This window comes from Drosophila persimilis, unplaced genomic scaffold, assembly GCF_003286085.1.
Source record: "Drosophila persimilis strain 14011-0111.01,24,50 unplaced genomic scaffold, DperRS2 tig00000824-arrow-arrow-pilon, whole genome shotgun sequence".
NCBI lineage: Eukaryota > Metazoa > Arthropoda > Insecta > Diptera > Drosophilidae > Drosophila > Drosophila persimilis.
Window position 1 is genome coordinate 162,062 of NW_020825358.1, and position 19,597 is coordinate 181,658.

General features: G+C 46.8%; 3 protein-coding genes across 4 annotated transcripts in view; 2 read left to right on the forward strand and 1 right to left on the reverse strand.

Moving 5' to 3' along the window:
• LOC6600258 (zwei Ig domain protein zig-8) overlaps window positions 1-19,597 on the forward strand; it is a 42,501-nt gene that overhangs the window by 18,884 nt on the left and 4,020 nt on the right. Inside the window, exons 2-4 of one of the 2 annotated variants that reach the window (XM_026993291.1) lie at window positions 14,180-14,403; window positions 15,950-16,160; window positions 17,138-17,275. In XM_026993291.1, coding sequence (XP_026849092.1) covers window positions 14,266-14,403; window positions 15,950-16,160; window positions 17,138-17,275 — 487 coding nt within the window. In that variant the 5' untranslated portion in view covers window positions 14,180-14,265. The remainder of the gene's footprint in view (window positions 1-14,179; window positions 14,404-15,949; window positions 16,161-17,137; window positions 17,276-19,597) is intronic. The other variant, XM_026993292.1, reaches the window with a different exon arrangement.
• On the forward strand, window positions 1,847-3,237 carry LOC6600260 (venom allergen 5). Its single transcript, XM_002025389.2, has 3 exons — window positions 1,847-2,029; window positions 2,088-2,500; window positions 2,558-3,237. The coding sequence occupies exons 1-3, from the start codon at window positions 1,847-1,849 to the stop codon at window positions 2,826-2,828; spliced, it is 867 nt and encodes a 288-aa protein (XP_002025425.2). The 3' UTR covers window positions 2,829-3,237.
• On the reverse strand, window positions 17,916-18,792 carry LOC6600259. Its single transcript, XM_002025388.2, has 2 exons — window positions 18,667-18,792; window positions 17,916-18,601 (listed from the first exon to the last, which is right to left on the reverse strand). Exons 1-2 carry the CDS (start codon window positions 18,790-18,792, stop codon window positions 17,987-17,989), a joined length of 741 nt encoding a protein of 246 aa, XP_002025424.2. The 3' UTR covers window positions 17,916-17,986.

The window sequence follows — 19,597 nt, forward strand, 5'->3', positions numbered from 1 at the left end:
CAAATTGAAATTGTTTCGCACATAAAATTCCCTTTAAGGCGTTCAAGGACCACCTCGTGTTTGGGCTCGGAGCTGGCGCTGGCTCTGGCGCTGGGGGCCTTAAGCCCTGGGAAAGTTTTAATTTGCAATTGACATTTAGCAAGTACTTGGCTGTCGCTTTCTTAAGCCCGGCTCAAACGCAGCAAAAGGGTGCAGCTGGGGTGCAAAATAGGGTACAAAAATAATTACAAAGTGCAATTATTAGCCTCGGATGCGGATGCGGATCTTAAGGAGACAGCGCGAACGCTGGCAAGGCAAGGCAAGGCAAATCCAATTAAGTGAAAAGCAAGTGTAAGCCGATACTTTACCTGCTCTGGCATCCCCTTTTTCCTCTCCGTTTACCGCCCCCCCCTGTAGTTAACTGTAGCTAGCTGCTGACCTTCTCCTGTTTGTGGCCCCACCACACCACACCACACCCCTCCCCATCCCCATCCCCTTTGGGCTATTGGATTTAGCCATGCCTCTCGTTCGTTCGAAGGCAGCTGCTCTCCACTCTCCGTTTGTCTCCTTTCATTTTGCGCTTTTGCCCCTGTCATTTTCTGTCTATTTTCTTCCTCCTTGAGAGCATAAAATGAAATTGGCCAACAAGAGCAGCAACAACGGTAATAGTAATAATAAATAATAATGCTTAAATGTGTTTGCTAAAAGGGAGAAAGAAATCTTTTGTTGGACCAGGATCCAGAGGCCTGCCAGCCGCTTGGACACGGACTTGGACTTGGACTCGGCTTACTTTTGTCTCCTGTGAACTGTCACTGCGTGTTGCACTCACAATGCGGATGGCAGGAGAGACGAGAAATGGTTGCACTGAAAGAGAATGAGATATTATGAGGGTCAAGGGTTGCTGGAGGAGTGTTTGTCAAGCAAAATGGTAGAGACGTAATCCTTTTCTTCATTTTTCGTCCCTTGAAGGACCCACTTTTGGTTGCTGCCGCAAGTTTTCATACAGCCCTCGTTTGGGGCTCCGTTCCGCCTGTAATGAAAGTGAAAAACTGTTGCACCACCCACAAAAACAACGCCTGCAACGGCCAACAGTTTGCTGCCGAGGAGAAAACTATTTCAATTGAGGTAGAAAATGAACGGCAAGGACACGGCGGCATTCTCTCCCTCTGGTTTTTCTCGTATTTTCTTTTCTCCTTTCCTTTCCTTTCCTTTCCTCTCCATGCCTTTGCTTTTCGTTTTCGTTTTGGTTTTTTTTTGTGCCTGCCTCCTTTTCTTTTGGATCTCTCTGTGAATAGCTGGAGCCGAGATTCCCCGTCCCTGCTCCCCGGTTTGTTTGCAGTTTAAATTGCACTATGAAAGGAATTTTTCACATTTAAGGATTCGTTTTCATTTGGCTTCTCTCTGCTTTTTTGGATAGAGGATGCGTCTGGGTGTGGGGGCAACTAGGATAATATGTCAAGTGGCATAAGTCTGTGGATGGAAGGAGGACGGACACGACTGTGGGGACGGAGAGGATGGGAGGCTGTGTACGTACCTATTTAGCTGCCAATGGCATTGATAGTCTTTGCAAGCAAGTGTCATCCCAGTCGCCAATCCCATTCGAAATCCCCTCTCCACAATGGATGGCCATTGCTGTGTTTGCTATTTGTGTGCTGTCGGGGCTTAGACCCACTCTCTCTCTCTCTCTCTCTCTCTCTCTCTCTCTCGCTTTTTCTGTCTCCCTGGGTGATTCAGGCTGCTAAAACAGCTGGGCCAAGTGTCCGATTGAAAAGCAGTTGTCCAATCCACTGCCCAATCCCAATATCCGCTCCGTGTATAAAAGGGGAAATCAAGTGGCAAACTGGCAGTCAAAGACTGAGCCAGCAGCATGTCCGTAGCTTTGGGTTTGTCATTTATTCTCTGTGGGCTGTGCCTCCTTCAAGGCGTCCACTCCCAGTCGCAGGCCAACAGCAGCGGCAGCAGCATCAGCAGCACTGGCAGCACCATCGACTACTGCCAGCCGGGCTTGTGTCCCCAAATGAAGAAGCACATTGCCTGCAGGAACAATGGAGTAAGCCCTATATGCTCCGATGAATCAGGGAAGATCGTCCTCAAAAACCTTCTTTCAGAATTTCGGCAGCCAGTGTCCGATCAACGCCACGGAACTGCTCAACATAACCAATTATCAGGGCCTGATCGTCAGCGAGCACAACGCTCTGCGCAATGTGCTCGCCGGCGGAAAGGTCCACGCTCTGCTGCCCATGCCCGATCGCATGGCCTCACTGCAGTGGCACCCCGAGTTGGAGTACCTTGCCACAGTCAGTGTCAAGCATTGTGCCCTGCTCCACGACCCCTGCATCAACACGAGGCAGTTTCCGCAGGCCGGACAGAATCTGGCCCTGATCCATCTGAACTTCTCCCTTCCGGAGGAGAACCGCACGGATGAGGTGTTGATCAAGGAGTCCATCGCGGAATGGTGGTCGCAGAGTGCCAATGTGACCGCAGACCGAGTCCAGAAGTTCCCCAGAGCCAAACAGGGAGTGTGGGTGATCCCAAAAAACGGATCTTAACTTGGGCTGATACGCTTCCCTTCCCTCAGTTTCATTCGTAACTTCGCTGTGATGGCCCGGGACAACAACACCTTCGTGGGCTGTGCCGCCTTGCGGTTCGTCCGTCGCAAGGTGGAGCCCGACTTCCTGATGGCCTGCAACTATGCCAGCAACTATGCGGTGGATCATCCCATCTACAGGGAGAAGGCCCTCGGCTGCCAGGCGGGCACCGATCCCAAGTACCCCCCTTTGTGCCGCACTGGGGAGCAGTACCTCGAAGCAGCGCCCATGGAGAACGCCACCCGCCATTCGTTTGGCTAAAAATATGGGTGGAACGGGATGGATATTGGGGATGGTGTTGTGGTACACACTCACAGTCTATTTAACATGTTGATTTGTGTCAGAGTACGTGGTGGTCATATATCATCACTCTGGCAGACACCTGCACCATCCACCATCCCCCATCCCCCATCCACCATCCCCCATGCCTATACCTATATCCATCTGTAGCCATTCGGCAGACCTATCCCCACCACCACGACCATCATCACCATCTTCATCAGCATCTAAAATATGATACGCGTTGTTTGGGGGCACAGCGCACAAGCGATGCGACAAGGAGACAAGTTGGCATCTAATTTTAACGTCAATATACAAAATGTAAGAACGTGTCTTCATCAGCTCGTAATACACCCATCCTGCTGCTGGGCCCCCGCCAGCCGCCCCCACACTCTCTAAGTGCCTATTAATAATGTTGGGCCCCTGCAAAAAAGAAAAAAAGAAAAAAAAGAAAATGTATTTTTTTCCCTGCTTTATATATTTTTAGTGGCGTCTCTCTGCTGGTTCTATGCGTTTAATATGCCGTAACTTTGTCAAATCTGAGGCTCATTAAAGCGCCGAAAAGAGAAAAATGGCACCGTTTTTTGCCGCCCGTTGTCGCCATAATTAATTTCATCCTAATGCCGTGCCTCATCCATTGTGACTTAATTAAAACTCAACTGGAATTAGTAACAGTGCAAACGTTTTCCTCTCAAAAATATGCACACCGCCCCATATATATTTATTGCTAATTATGTTTTGCAAATTCCTCTTGTTCATTTTGACGCAATATGAAAATCACGTATGAAAATCACTCTTCTCTTGCTGTTGTTGTTGTTGCTGTTGTTGTTGCTGTTGTTGTTGCTGTTGTTGTTGGCCCTCATTAAAAGCGTGTAAAACTAACAGGGCCAACAAATTTTGTGCTGCTCATAAAATCATGAATGCGAGGAGCATAAATAAAGTGAAATATAAAATTATATGAGCTGTGAGAGTCCCATAAATTATGGACATGCCATGGAACATGACCAGGACGTCGACCATTACCAGGAGGGGCAACTTTTTGTTCGCTCCCTTGATGGACGGGTCGCTCTCAGTTTTCGCCGGTTGATTTTTAATTGCAGGGGTTGGGATATTCGGGATAGTTTTGGTAATTGGTTTATTAGAGAATACATTTTGCTCTTGATCCATTGTTGGATATTGTGTCCAGTGCAGTGTCACAGTCCTTTCAATGTGGCTGGGCATGGAAGAGTGCATTTTCATGCACATGATTTATTTGCAGAGTTATTAATCCAGCCAATGTTTATTTGAATTTCCCAATTTGCCTTTTCTTAAATATTTAATGTATTCCAAATATTTCTCTATAATTTGTCAGTGAAATCACAAATACATTTGTGCAATGAAAAATGTCTTTCTCTGTTCAGTTTTTTCCATTAGCAAATTGTTGAAATTCGTTGAAAGCATCATTAAAAAGTTCAAGCTAGAAATCAACATGATTTAGGACCTTTGAGATATTTTTTCACCAAATAAATGGATAAAATATCTAATGAATATTTATATTTAGCTAATTTGTAACTAAAGTACGAAGAGTACTTTATAAATAAACTCTTTTAAGTGCTCTGATATTATGATGTTAATGGCTGTCCATCGGGCTGTGGCTGGGGCTGTGTCCCTGAACGCTTCACAAATTTGATTGTTGAGATGATTGAATGATTTTGCGGCCTAGTGAAACGAAATGTCCAATGTGAATGCGCCAATTTATGGCCGAAACATGGAATCTGCGGTTGAATTTTAAACAAGTTAATGCGATATTAGTTGCAAACGAGCATAAATTATGCGGAGCGTGCTCAAAGATATTGCCCCACGGGTGCCAGATTTAGTGTTGGGCCATTCTGAATGTTTAATGAGCACTCAGATGTGTCAACAGGCTAAATGGAAATTTATTTAATTATGATTCATAAGTCACAAAGCGGCTTACAGCTGGCAAAAACATGCGGAATGTGAAAAGTGGCCCCTGTCATGGCCTGCCGTGCTTCTTCTCGGTCTTGGGATTCCTCCATTTCCCCGTTTCCCTGCCCATTCTTCGTCCCATTCTTCGGCCGAATGTTTGAAGTGGTTCGCTGTGGCATGCAAAAGAGGACTCCGACTCGGACTTGTTCCATGCGTAGGTCTCGGACATGGCCACATCCAAAAAGGCAATCAAAAGTTTGTTGGCAAAACAAAACGGGACTGAAAAACAAAAAAAACAAAAAATTGACAAAGCAAAACTTTTGATTTATGCAATTTGCGCTAAAAATACAAATCCATTTGATGACATTTGCGTGGATCCCCGGAATGGGGCGGATGGGGAAATAAAATTTGGCCAACAATTCCAATAAAATGGCAAAGTAGGCTTTGATTTATTTGTCCTTGACGCGGGATTGCTGGGGTGGGAAGGGGAAGCGATACGCTGCGATATGTTGTGGCACTGAGAATTCCCCGAACACGAGACTTGGCCAGGGCTCTTTGCCAGCAAATGTCAACCTCCATACATGGGAGCATAATAAATGGAGCTTCGGGCAAAACTTTAGCCCGATCCGAGCTTGGGGTCTCGTCTGTCTGTCTGTCTGTCTGTCAACCCAAATGCAAATGACCGACAAATATGCCCCAGCCGAACATCAGATGTAAGCAGATACATACATATATACACATATTCGTATAACCGCAGGCCATGGCCACTTTGGCCGCAAATTTCCACACAATTTATGAATGTTTGCCCCTCCAAGAGAGGGGGAGCGAGGAGAGATGGCCGAGGCGTCTCCCATTGCCGGATCATTTATTTTATAGTCCGTCGCTTTAAGTTATTTTTCTTCATTATTTTTTATGGGGCCAAGAGTGAGCGGAGTTGGCCAAACAAAACAATTGCCAAAGGCATTTGACAATCAGCGCCCCCGAAATGTACATAGAATCGCATATTCCACATCACACATACGTCGCGTTGGCCAGACCAGAACCGAGAAGACCTTAAGTTCATTTCCAGGGACTCGACGGCGCAGTTCATTAGCGATCCCAGAGCCCAGAGCCCCGAGAAACTTGCCTTATTAATCCTCCGATGGGAGATGGGAGATGGGCCTTACCAAAAGACAAAAGGATATGGCTATGGCCCGTTGTCATTAGGGTTCGTCCTGCTCTTTCGGCATAAACACCAAATTAAGTTTTACTGTTTCATTTATTTTTGGCACTATATATAGTATATATACGTATGTATGTATATGTGTGTGTGTTGGTTTTGGTTTGTTTTTCTTGTGGCACTATTTACTTTTATGGCCTCAGCTATGAGGGGACCACGGACCATCCCATAAGCCCTGTGGTCTGTGTAATTTTAGCTGCCTCGTATTGGCATTTGATTGTTTGTAATGAGCTGCTCGGAGCTGCTTATGTGCGGGTCATCAACGGAATGAATAATACATTGATCTCAACAGCCAGATAGCCTGAATCACGCCGCAGAGGTTCTCTGTCAGGCCGTCGAGAATATGGGAGTGATTAGGGTTATGCCAGGGGAATCACTAAGAGAATCAGTAAATGACGGTTAGCTGTTATACAATCTCAACTTTAATCTGGCCATAAACTTTATAAACTTTTGATAACACACTTTATTTGCCCCAAAAATCGCAGACTTTCTAACCCAATAAATATTAAAACATTCTTAATGGATTTTTCTCCTGTTTCGTTTTTTATATGCATATCCCCACATACTAGCATGTACGAAACATATTCATTATTTATGTTCTCGAATTGATTATGAATTCATTTCAATTGTACGATGAATTTTCAATCCATATGGCTGGAGCTGGGAAAGCAGGAAAACCGGCTGTGGTGGGGGGTGTCTGATATATTTCGATTAATTCCTGATTTAATTGTTTCTTTTGAAATGCGATTCCACTTGATTTAATTTGTTTGTGTATGTTATTTTATTTGCTGTTTGTGCAGTTCATTTGTGCATGCAATTTTTGTTAATTTTTACCCACAAACCATCCGCGCTTCACTGGGAGGGATGCCTGGGAGGGATGCTTGGGATGTGAGTGGCTTGACAGTGGCTCCCGAATGGGTCCCGAAGGGGGGTGGGCTGGAGCGCCAGAATGCATACTTTTCATCTCTAAGCCAAATAATCAAACATGTTCAATGCTCGCCTTTACTTTTGCTTCTTCTTTTGCTTTGTTGCACTGGCCCCCACCACACGGCCAATTGTGCGGCAAACATAATTCAATTAACGCCTGACCAATGGATGTTGCCGCAACACACACACAGAAATATCAGGAGGCGATTAATGGGAAGATGGGGCCATGGAGCCATGGAGCCATGGAGCCATGGGGCCGTTGGGCCATGGGGCGATTGGGTGGCAAAGTGGCCGGAAAGTGGTGGTCTACAATTTGTGCAATTTCCGCCTCTGAACAACATCAAACAGAAAAATCTCTCTATGGAAGAGTGAAAAAATGGGAAACCTTTCGCCTCGTTTGATGTGTGAATTGCGCAAATATTTTCACTAAAAAAAAAAAAAAACCCCTCCGGAACCCCAGGACCCCCTCTGAACATTTATCATGTTTACATATTCATTTATAAGCGGTTTTTTTATGGGCACTTGTTAAATGAAAAACAAACAGACAATAAACAGACAAAAAACAGCGAATATATTTTTATTTAATGCGATTAGCGGGCCTCAGCTCGGATCGGATACGGATCATCGGCATTTATTAGTCGGCAGTCGACGGTGGACGGTGGACAGTCGACGGTGGACGGTGGACAGTCGACGGTGGACAGTCGGCAGTCGCCTTAATTGAAAGCGCAACAGTATTTGGCGGGGAACAACATTAATTGACAGTTGATTCGCATGTCGGGGCAGTGTTTCCTTTTCATTTTCATATTCAATTAATTTTCAATTTATGGCCATTTAATAGTTGTCGTCTGGCGCTCGGGCTCTGCAGAATCTAATTAGCATTTTCAGCCACGCCCCGCATGCAAGCCGGCTGCCTGACATGCCTGAATAGCAATAATTGCTTAAATAAACACCACGACAAATAAACATTAATAAACATCAGCGGGAGTACAGCTGAAATATGAATTATGGCAAGCCCAAGTCTCTGTGGCATGCAACGAAGCGCACACGAATAACACTACCCCCCCCCCCACCCCACCACCCCGCCCACCATCAAGGAAGCAGCAGTCACAGAAGCGCAATGGTGGGGGGGCATTCCCCATTTGCATGTTGGGCTGATGGTCATTCACTTTGCCGTTTGGTTGCTAGAGGCAGTGCGTTTCACAAATATAAGAACGAACAAGGCACAGGCGTACAGGCGTACAGGCGTGCAGGCAGCCTTTAGGCCAGTCTTTTGAATGGAGCGAAGAGAAGGCTCAAGCCGTACAGTTGTGCCACGCACTGTAGTGGCCATGTGCGCAAATAGACAATGCGTGACGTTCCGCCGTCCTATTCCGGCGGCGGCTCCTCTTGCGTGGTGGGGTGGGGCCCTCCGTCCGCGTACACCGTACACCGTACACCGTACAACGGACTTTAACATGGCAATTATGCATTTTTAATCAGATGACAATAATGCTTCCCGGAAAGGCTTATACTATTGATTTTTTGCCATCAACCAATTGACATATATACCAAGGGTGAACCCCGGTGAACTCTCCTTGGGCATCGAGTATTCTAATAAGCCAATTCAAACAGGGCGATGGCGGATAATCAAATCGGACAAATTGTAAAGAATCATTTTCATTTCAGTTCCAGCACCAGCACCAGCTCCAGCTCCAGTCTCCGGCTACATTTGCATGCAAATTCAGAGACTATATTAAGATCTGAATTCGATATGCCACAATTCAAATACACATACACTCTAATATATGTATATGTATTTGTATAGGTATATACTCGCATAGAAATGCTCCTAACAATATCTGACTGCTCAAGATACTCTCCGACATTGTTGTGTGTGTCTGTGTGTGTGTGTGGGGCCGTGGGTGGAGTGGAACGGGGCCACAACTTACAGAACTTCTTCAATTACAATTTGATTTGCAAATGACACAGAGGGAAACATGGCAAGAAATTGAAGTGGAAAACTTTCCGAGTCAAGAATTGTCAGAGACGAAGGAAAAACGACATGAAAAAGTTCTTGCAAAATGTGACAAGTTTCAAGCGGAATTAAATGTTTGTTAAAGGTTTCAAACTGATTAAAAATGAGTGAAAGCATTCCGCTGAAATATACAGTACTTTACCAGGAGTCAGACACCAAGCCCACCCGGTCCACCCGGTCCCATAATCATTCCCATCAACAGCTCTCTTCAGGCAATTGAATCCTTTAAGCCGCACAGTTTTTTGGTTTTTTTTTGGTTTTTGTTTTTTATACGGGCAATAAAATGTTGCAACATTAAAAGGGCGGGTGCACATAAATAAAAAAGTTGCTGGGTATACGTAAAAAATTGGGTTAAAAATTAACTACACCAAATTTAAATCAACTTCAGAGGAGGTGGAGCGGGGCCTGGAGGGGCTGAGTGCCTATCAGCGAATCCTTCGGCGGCTGTTCGGCCGTTGGGAGTCGTAAAAAATCGACTCGTTGGGCAGCCTGCCCGGCGACTCCTGTCCGGCGCTGTCCCATCCGGCCGGAGAGGAGCTCTCGATGCCTGCCTGCCAGCCGTAAATAAAGCCCCGCAAACATTAATAACTCCCATTGGGTGTGTTAACAAGCAATGACCAAAGAGGGCCCTCCCCTTCCGTCCCGACCGTCTCTTCCGTCCCTGCCGCTCGTACCGCTCCTACCGTGGCAGGGTCTCTGGTCTGGTCTGGGATTTCGGATTCATTTTTGTTGTCGCTGCTTCCCCACACTCTTCGGCTCTCATTCTCTCTTTCTCCTTTGTTGCCAATGTGCATAAATTGCAGTAAAAATGGCGCACAAAATTTTACATTTTGTGGCTGAAAAACGATGTGCAACAAAAGGGAACAAAACGAAAATAAGTAACACGGGAAGGAAAAATTGCGCATACGCCAGGTGCACCCCCGTCCGCTCCGACCAGCAGGCAAACATAAAATGGTTGAATGATGGGAGCCATGGAACAGGGAAACGAGGAAAACGGGTAGCAACCCAGGAAAGAGGGTAATGCATGTAAGACAATCATTTTGACAAGCACTCTCTGCCAGTGTTGCCACCGCGCTGGGCCTGAGCCTGAGCCAGAGCCAGAGCCAGAGCCAGGACTGAGCCCCTCTTTGCCCCATTCTTGCCCTCGGGCTGTGTTACGTTACTCATTGGCCCCGTCGCTCGCCTGGCTGCCTTCTGATTACTATGCACTTTGATACTTATCTTTAATTGAGGTAACATTCTGCATGCAAAAAGCGAAAACGAAAGGCTCCAGCCTGAACAAAAGCGCCTTGTCTTGTCTGCCACGCTCCGCTGGGCACACTTTTCATATCCTCCTCCTGTCTCCTGTCTCCTGTGTGTGTTTGTGTGTGTGTGTGTGTGTGTGTCTGTCTGTCGGGCAATGGTTTTGGTTAAACTTTGAGTGGGTTTCAGTGTTGGTTGGGCGAAGGTACTGAGTGCTGAATACCGAGTACGGAGAGTGTTTTGTATGGGGGAAACATCAATTACAGGAGATGAGGCAGATTCCGCAGTAAGATTTGAGCTGCGGAAAGAAACAGTTACTGGGAAAGGGAATAGGAAGCTCCTGAAAAAAGGATACTCGTGTGTGTGTGTGTGTGTGAGAGAGTTGCGATCTGGATAAGCAGGAGGGTTTTATTATTTTTGATAGCCAGAAGCCGAAAACGCTTACCCAAAAGATCGTTGAACAATCAAGATTTGACCAATATTTTCATTCCCTCCGTGAGTTCTCTCTTCAGTCTCTTCAGTCTCTGGTGGATCTGCTCCTAAGTGGTGGTTTAGCTTCCACACAAAGATCGTTTATCCACCAGGGCACTGCCCTCAAGCAGCACTGCCCATTAATCAGCTTTCGTTGCGATACGCATTAATAGCTTGCTCTGGATGGATCCATCGTCTCCCAGTAAGCTCTTAGTCCGTTTTCCAGGGCAATAAAATTATATTCAATTTTCCCCGGGAGCCCAGTGTTTATGCGTTGGTCTCTTCAATATTTAACGACCAGGAACAGGAGCCCGCAGGAGTAGTTCGGCTTGGTTTCAATTAATCGTTAACCCTTTCAGGCTCTGCTCACATCATTGTGGAGTTGTGGAGCTTCTGCGGCTGCCCAGCGTTTGCTTTATAAATATTTAAGACTATTAAGCAGACAACGCAGGCAATGGGAGTCCACAGTCCACAGTCCACACACACACACAGAGAGAGAGAGGAGAGGAGAGGAATGGCATGCGTAGTCCTGGCCACATTTAAACATGCAGCCAGCAGTAAGCGTTTTATGGCCAGTGTTTCCTCTGAGCTTTGAGCCAAGTCTCTACCTCTCTCTACCGCCCATCAGTGGGGGTGGACTGTAATCGTTATCGTAATCGTTATCGTGGGCACCTGGCCCAAGTCCGGGGTCCAATTGTTTTGCCGTTAGGAGCAGCAGCACTGCAGCACTGCAGCACTTGTCTGCGGCGGATGCCAAGGCTAATTTTGCGTAAAATGAGAGCAGAAAGCCCCAGAGCCGCCGCAGCACTCGAATCATTCATTATGGGGGGCAGAGGGGGCCACGGCCCACAGGACTCGTTGCATGTGCATATGCAAATGAACAATGAGTGGATAGCACTGGCAGGAGGGCGCTATGAGCACTGGGGGTCTGTGTCCTAGGTCCTGTGTCCCGTGTCCCGTGTCCCTCGTTCCTCGTTCCTCGTCCCGTTGCCTGTGGTGGCTCGGGGCCAGTGCACCCGCAAAGCGAATCAATCATAAATTGTCAACAGCTCCAATCCACTTCCCGGTGCGGTACGGGTCGTATACGTGCTATTGCCAGGCATTGTGGCTGTACCCCAAGGAGCACTAATTGATTTATTGCCCGGAATTAATTCAGTCCCCGAACATTAATATTTATTGCACAAGTGACTTCGATTGTGACCCGGCCAGGGGATTTTCTCTCCATTGCAGCACCTTGACCTTTTAGCGGAATTTGTCATGAATCCCGAACCAATGCCGCACTCTGAATAATTCTCGGATCTCGGATCTCGGATCTCGGTTCAGATTTTGCCTTGGGGGGTTTTTTGTTCGCCTTTAAATTGCTTCTATGAATAAATGAGTTGCCCCCCAGACAGAGGGCCGGCAGAGGGCCAGCACAAAAGCGCCCTGGCTAACGAGTCCGTACAAACAATCTGCACATTGCTCTGTTGGTGGACGGGGGCCGCTGGTCGGAGGGATGGGTGATGGTGGACGGAGGTCTTACCATCAGGTATTTGCAGTTTCAGTTTTATAAAAGCAATACGCATATCGTATGCGCGCCATGCCAATGCTGTGCTGTGCTGTGCTGGGCTGGCCTGGGCTGGGCTGGGCTGTGCTGGTATTTGCATTCACTTTCCTGCATTATTTGCCTCCGACTGGGAAACCCATCAAAGGCGCTTCAGTCGAGCTTCGGGCTGCAGGCTGCCGGCTGCCGACTGCCCCCTTGCATCTCCCCTTAAGGTTCTCTGTGGCTGCCACAACTTCGTTTGGCCAAGCGACATTCCGGTTTGAAACGCAAAATTTGTTGAGTTTCCATCAGCTCCTCGAAATGAGCTTTGAGTAGAGTAAGTAATGCCATTATACGAGTAGGTGGCTATTGAATGCATCCTTCCCGCCCTTCATCCTCTTCCCCTCGTGCTCTGTGTGCTGCTGCGGCTTGTGGCATGGATTCTTTTGGCTTTCAGGTTTTTCCGAATACTGCAAATACTTATTTCAATTATAGGAAAATTTGTGGTTATTCTAAAGAATTTTTCCCACATGGAATTGTGGGATGTTTTTTAGTTTTTTTCCCCCCCCCCCCAGGGAACACAGATTTTCCCTGTACGAGTACGTATATGTACGATATATTTCAATAGAATTTCTAAGCTGTTTTTTCTGTGATTTCATTTGTGAATTTTTTTGTATTTTTGCACCCAGTATTATTTCAGCTCCAAAAATCGTTGACTGCTAAACAGTTCCCCGTTCCCGTTCTCCGTTCCCCGTTCAACACCCCGCCCCTCCCCCTTCATTCATTTTGGTAAATGGCAAAGTTTTATGAACAGCGCCGTTTGGGAGTCAGTTTAGGTTGTTGTTTGTTTTGTTTTGTTTTTGTTTTGGATTTTGTTTCTGCGATTCCTTTTAGGCGGAAATGAAATTTTTGCAGTTTTACAGTTTAACAATTTTGCTGTTGCTGTTGCTGTTGGAAAAAGGGTTTGTGTTCCTTTTATATGGCCACCCACTGACTGGTTTGAGTGTGGGCTATAAAAGCTTTCTGCTTTCTGCCATTCTGCAAATGCTGACGACGACGAAGTCATAGAAAGTCGTCGTCGCGTCGAGTAATTAGAAAATTAACCCCAGCCAGCCGGCCATAAATGAAAATGTAACAACAACTGGCAATGCCACTGCTACTACCACTAGCACAGCACTGGGGAGTGGGAATGGAAACAACAGAAACAACTAAGGGAACAACCCACCAAGAGCACTGGCAGCCACTCCACATGGTCCACACTCTGCGAATCAGCCAGCCATGGGCCGCTCGAGCAACTCTCCGCGCTCCAGGGTCCGCATTGAATGAAAAGTGTAACTAAAAGACCAAAAAAAAAAAGGAAGAAAATATAAGTATGAAGACTGCCAGAGACAATACGACCCTCAGATACCCTCCATTTGGTGGGAAAGTTTCAAGAAACGATAACCCCAATGATTCTGTCCTACTGCCACGAGATTTACTTATAGTTAAGGCTTTTATTTTATTAGAAATTCGAATACTCATCGGAATTCGGTAGAAGGGATAGAAGTGCTGCCGTTGAATACTTCTGGAAAGCTCCAATATACCCCTTTTTCAGTGTCATTTAGAGGATATAAAAACGAGGGGTATCAACCTCTCTCTCTCTCTCTCAGATCCCTTTCAGGCCAAGTGCTATGTGGTGTCATCGCTTTAATTAAACTACGTGGAACATGTTAAGGTGCAGTTCGTTGGCATTTTCATTTTTCTGTGCCACATTTGGATTTTTTGCCCTTTCGTAGGTTATTTTTTTTGTTTTTTTTTCGGCCACACTTAAACTCAGACAAATGTGAGTGAGTGGTGGAGGGTAGGAGGGAGGAGGGAGGAGGGAGGAGAGGGCGGTCCTTGTGGCGTCACCAGCTAGCAAGCAGGTGCTTGCCACATTAGAGCCAGCCATTTGCTATGACTTGTGCTGAGCACTAGCACTTGCCACACACCATTGTGCTCACGCTCCCATTTATCACTCTCTTCTGCAGGACTGGCCCTGTGCTACCAGAGACAATCTGTGAGCAGCAACAACAACAACCACAACCACAACAATGCCGAGTCGAAGCCCACGCACATGCCGCCGTCGCATTATCCGCACGGCCACAAGTGGAACGAGCCGTACTTTGATCAGACCATGCCCAGGAACATCACATCGCTGGTGGGCAAGTCCGCATATCTCGGCTGTCGCGTCAAGCATCTGGGCAACAAGACGGTGAGTAGTCCTGCGGAATGGACGGAGACGGAGACCGTAACGGCAACGGCAACGGAAACGGAAACACTTGGTATTAATAATAATCTTGATTTTTATTTACATTTAATAAACAAAGAGACCCAGTCGGCATCCAAGGGCCAGGGGTCAGGGCTCAGGGTCCGGCTGGCCACAAGTGTGCCAAATATGCCACCACATATCCACTTAGATGGTCGAGATAGTCGTCGGGAGACTGTCCGGTCGGAGGGGGCTGGGCGGTCGGAGGGGAGTATGCTTATTAAATTTGGTGCCAGTTTATTATGTAATACGTGACAACAGCAGACAGCAGCTGGCAGGCCTGCCACGCACTCGCCACACATGGGCCACGCATAGGAAGAGGGGGCCATCTCCGATGGCGATGGCGATGGCGTCACTCGATTCGCTTGCCCCAATTAAAGTGTCGTCTTCCAGCCCCAGGGCGCGGCACTTTAAGTTCGGGTGTTGCATTTCAGCAATCGAAATTCAAAAGTGGTTGCCATAACAAACGGGTGGCCGGGGGCAGCCTCCTCCTATATCCTGTTTCAATATGCCGCAGCGCCGGGACAGACACAATGCGGAAATACTTCCAACGCACTTGCCAAATTTTCGCTCCGTCCGGGAGGACGTTTTTTCCACTGGCAGCCACTACGTCCATGGGATGGGGCATGAGAAAGTTTTCAGGTGTTGGCAAGCCGAAACGCTGTGGCAACGTTGATTACGTTAAGCGATTTAGCTCCAGTCATGGCTGAGGCCGGGTCATAGATTTCCACATAGCCAAATCCGCTTCCGCAATCAGTAAACTACACACGGTCGGCCGGCCAAACGGAGAGTGAACGGAGAGGGGGCTCGGTTTTGGCCAACAGTAAATTTATGGCCAGACTGGGCACAAGTTTGCTCTGCTCCTACTTTTTTGGGTTCCCTATTTTTTTGTGCTGTTATTGCAGAATTAGATAGAGAGACGGACGGACAGACAGACAGACAGACAGACAGACAGACGGTGGCCAGAAGTGGAATGGAACTGCACAGATGGATGCCACAAGGCAACACAGTTGGCTGACTCTCTGACGCAGTCTCTCCCCAGACCCCCCCCACCCCCCTCCGACCGTGTGGTGTGTGCTATTGGTTAGACAGTTAGCCGTATAAACAAGGAGCCTGCGAGCCAAAACCTGGACTCCACCGAAAAAAAAGCCAGCAAAAGGAATCCAACTCAAAAATTGTGTACAGGCATAAAATGTAGTGGGGCAATGTCGACTGAATGTCGAAATGAAGAGGCGGCAGCCACTAAGAGAGGAAACACGCTGCAAGGACACAGAGACAGAGACAGACACAGAGAGTCACCCCGAGTATCATTTTCCGGGTCTGTCATGCGTTTCGCACACTAATTTCAGCTTGTATGAAAATTTCTAGATTGTGAGCTGCATAAATTTTGCGGCTTGGAGCAGCCCGAGAACAAATTATAACAAAAACCGGAGACAGCTTTTGGCCCCGTCCGTATTAATGGGGTTTTTGTTTTATTCTGTTCGGTTCTTAGGTGGCCTGGATACGACATCGGGACCTGCACATACTCACCGTGGGCACCTACACCTATACGACGGATCAGCGCTTCCAGACCTCCTATCATCGGGACATCGACGAGTGGACACTGCAGATCAAGTATGCCCAGCAGAGGGATGTCGGCATCTACGAGTGCCAGATATCGACGCAGCCAGTGCGTAGCTATTCGGTCAACCTGAACATTGTGGGTGAGTACCGTCACAGTCCATCCATCCATCAAGCTCTATACGAGTATACGGGTGTACGGGTGTACGGGTGTACGAGTATATATCCAACCGTTGGAGTGTCGCTTTCGGGTTGAGCCTTCCAGCCTTTGGATCTGCTGCTGCATATTTCAGTTTGGCTTCCGCCAGAGCTGTACACTGCGTATACGTAATATACGAGGATACGAATACAACAATCCATGCCTGTGGCATCGGGTCGGGGGTTCGGTCGGGGGTGGTTTGGGGAATTTCACATATTTGCGAGTATCTCTTTTTTTCGCATATTCATGCAATTTGCAAGAGTGTAAATTATGCAGACCTGGCAATCGTCGAAAAACAGGATACAAAAAATACAACAAAAAAATACAACAAATAAAAAAAATACAGGCGGACACCATTTGCCCCTCGGAATATGTGGGGAAATTTTCGAAATGCTTTCGGGAAGATTGATGGAGTGAAAGCCGATGCGAAGAGCCAACTGGCTTAAGCCCAGCCACAAATGGATATTGACAGGAATAAAGGAATACCGAAATAAAGGTGGAAAAAGCCATAAATTTATATGGAAAAACATTCTCCTTAATCCTTCGGCCATATTTCTATTTAATTTTATATTTCCATTATTTGTAGAGAGGTTGTTTAACCGAAAATAAACACACAATCTGATATATTAGACAATTGGTCATGTTTGAAGCGGGCTTGGAATTATAATTTAATGAAAATAAAACAGAAAAGTACAATTACCGAACTTTCTAGCAATAATTATAATGGACAGTGGGCGAGAGTTCTATTTGTGACTTCGGGCTCTGGTCAAAAATATTTAAGTTAATTAGTTTACCATTTTGTTATAATTTATTCACTGATTTATATTCGTGTTTCTATTTTTATTACACCACCATTTGTTTGTTTGTTTGTTTTCCTTTCGTTTCGTTTGTGCGGATATTTTTGGTTACCGATTGCCCCAGATCTGATTGATGCCGAGACCAGCAACATGATGCAGCAGTACTACAACGACGACGCCTTCTATATAGCCGCCGATCGGGTCTATCAATCCAGCGATGACGAGTTCGCGGGCATGTTTGGGCCCATCCAGACAGTAGCCGGTTTGTTCTGAAAATTCATATTCGCCTACTGACAAAACTCCAACCGTAAGCCAAGCCACGGAGTAAGCCCGGACACAGACACAGACACAGACACGGACACCCACCCGTCGGATAGATGGAGAGATAGACAGCACGGACAGAAAGAAGACCGAAAGTGTGGGGATAAAAAGCCATTCTGGGTGAGGGGACTGGGAGGGCTTGGAAGTGCTTGAGGGCTGCCATGCATGCATATTATTTTTTAATATTTTACAACATTTTTCGTGCTCAGGTTGTGGGACAGAGTGAAAGTGAAGGAAGCCAGCCGGATTGGTTAGGTGTGGTTCCTGGGAAAACGAGGAAATGGGGAATGGAAGACTGTTCCGGGAACGGGCATGGGGATGGGCGATGGGGGACGGGGAGTCAAGTGCTGTGTGCGCCTTGAGCGAACATTTTTCTGGCTCATGACGGAGCAAATTGCTTTCCAACCAGCTTTTGCCAACTAACTTTTGCCAGCTTGTTACTGCTACTCCTCTTATTATTTTGCACCTTTTTCGCAGTTTTTCCTCACTCTGTTTTTACGTTTTACGGTGTTTTTAGGGTTTTTTTTTGTTGTTTTTTTTTTGTTTTTTTTTTTCTTTTTGCGAGAACTATTTGCCCACTATTTTGATTGCCCAAGTGGCTGGCACATTTAATTATACTCAGAGCGTTTGCAGTATTTATTCTGGCAGGCTTCTAGTCATTTTTGGGTACCGTGCTGCAGAGGTTCGTGTGGCGGCTGCTCCTGCCACCGGGGCAGCGCCTCTCATTGAAGTGGCCCGTCGCGTAGAGCTTCTGGTGGTGGGGGGGGCCCAAGTCGTAGTAGCATATCAGGACGAATCGAACCTGCCGATTGTCGTAGCTCTGGCCAGCGGCACAGCCCATGTAGGCGGCGCGATCGGTGATGATGTTGCGTATCGCCTTGGGCGCCGATTCCGTGTAAATGCTCTTCAGTAGGTAGACCTCGTGCAGCCACTGTTCGGTGAGGAAGGTCATCTGGCGCATGTTCGAGGTGAGGCGCGCGGAACGCGGCTGCAGATCCTCGCCGTAGCTGAATGCGGGCTCGGAGAAGTCGTCGGTGGCCACACACAGGTTGTGCAGCTCCCGCAGGCAGCGCTTCAGATGGTACTCGGCCACCAGCGCCAGATAGATGTCCCACACCATCTCCGGCATGTGCTGGGCCCTTGGCAGCCCGCTCACTTCCCCGCTCGCCACCCTCTGGCGGTACATGTTGTGCATCGCCACCAGATACCGACGGTACATCTCCATATTGACTACGGTGTGCTCCCGCAGACAGCTTGGATCGAATTTCTGAGTGAGAGAGAGACAGATTGCTGAAAGGCCATAGATGGGACAGCCCACCTTGAGTGGCTTACCATGCTGTTGTTGCAGCCCAAATGAGCCATTCCCCGGCAGGCCTCAATCCCGCAAAAGTCTATGGCCAGGCAGCATCTCAGCCAGAGCCCGAGACTCAGGAGAACCAACTGCAACTCTTGCTGCATGGCTGTGCGGCACTGCCAAATGTTTGCAGAGGGCTTGAAACCTACGTGGCTAAATAGGCTTAAAGCATCTGCAACAAGTGGCTTGTGTTGGGTGAAACAGCAGGTATCAGGTGTTGAGTTTTCTGTTCCATGAGCGGAATTTCGGAAGCAGTTTCAAGACGAAACTACGCAACGAAAAACAGGTATTTTGTTGTTTTTTTTTTCGTATGAAACAAAAATATACAGATTGCTTAGTGTCGAAAGATTTTAATTGTTGAAATGAGCTGGGATGAGCCTGGGAAATACTTGCGGTTAGAGAGAGCTAGATTTTAAGAGCGCAACATCCAAGAACAGCATTCTCTTTGCTCGGTCGCTTCTCTTCTATCCTAACATTTAACATCTTTAACATTCGACCGTAACAGATAAATGGAGTGGGACATGGGGCCAGTTTTGTATGCTCCAAGAAAAATGTGGGACAAATACACATATTTAAATTAATAAAGAAAATCAAAAATAAATTGGTGGGAAGTCTACTTAATTTACACTAAATATAAAATATATCTTAATTAAATATTTTCCTACTAATATCAAAGTGTGACTGAAAACCATTTCTTTCTAAATATTCCACTTTCTGCGAAAATCTATTGGTGTACATTTTTAAATCTTTAAGTCCGCACACAGAATACTTTTAAAATTGTAGAGCAAACTTTCTCTATTAACGTCTGACTAACATTTTATGACTTATGAGGCTCATAACTGACCAAAGGGTAGTATCCTGTTTGCCCCTATATGAAAGGTCGCTTGATTGGCATTTAAATCAGAAAAC

Bases quoted from the DNA above. Each gene is read 5' to 3' on its own strand.
- LOC6600260 (XM_002025389.2), top strand. From the start codon at position 1,847: ATGTCCGTAGCTTTGGGTTTGTCATTTATTCTCTGTGGGCTGTGCCTC. The intron at 2,030-2,087 runs GTAAGCCCTATA...ACCTTCTTTCAG, and splicing joins TTGCCTGCAGGAACAATGGA to AATTTCGGCAGCCAGTGTCC. The intron at 2,501-2,557 runs GTGGGTGATCCC...CCCTTCCCTCAG, and splicing joins CCCAGAGCCAAACAGGGAGT to TTTCATTCGTAACTTCGCTG.
- LOC6600259 (XM_002025388.2), bottom strand. From the start codon at position 18,792: ATGCAGCAAGAGTTGCAGTTGGTTCTCCTGAGTCTCGGGCTCTGGCTG. The intron at 18,602-18,666 runs GTAAGCCACTCA...TCTCTCACTCAG, and splicing joins TGGGCTGCAACAACAGCATG to AAATTCGATCCAAGCTGTCT.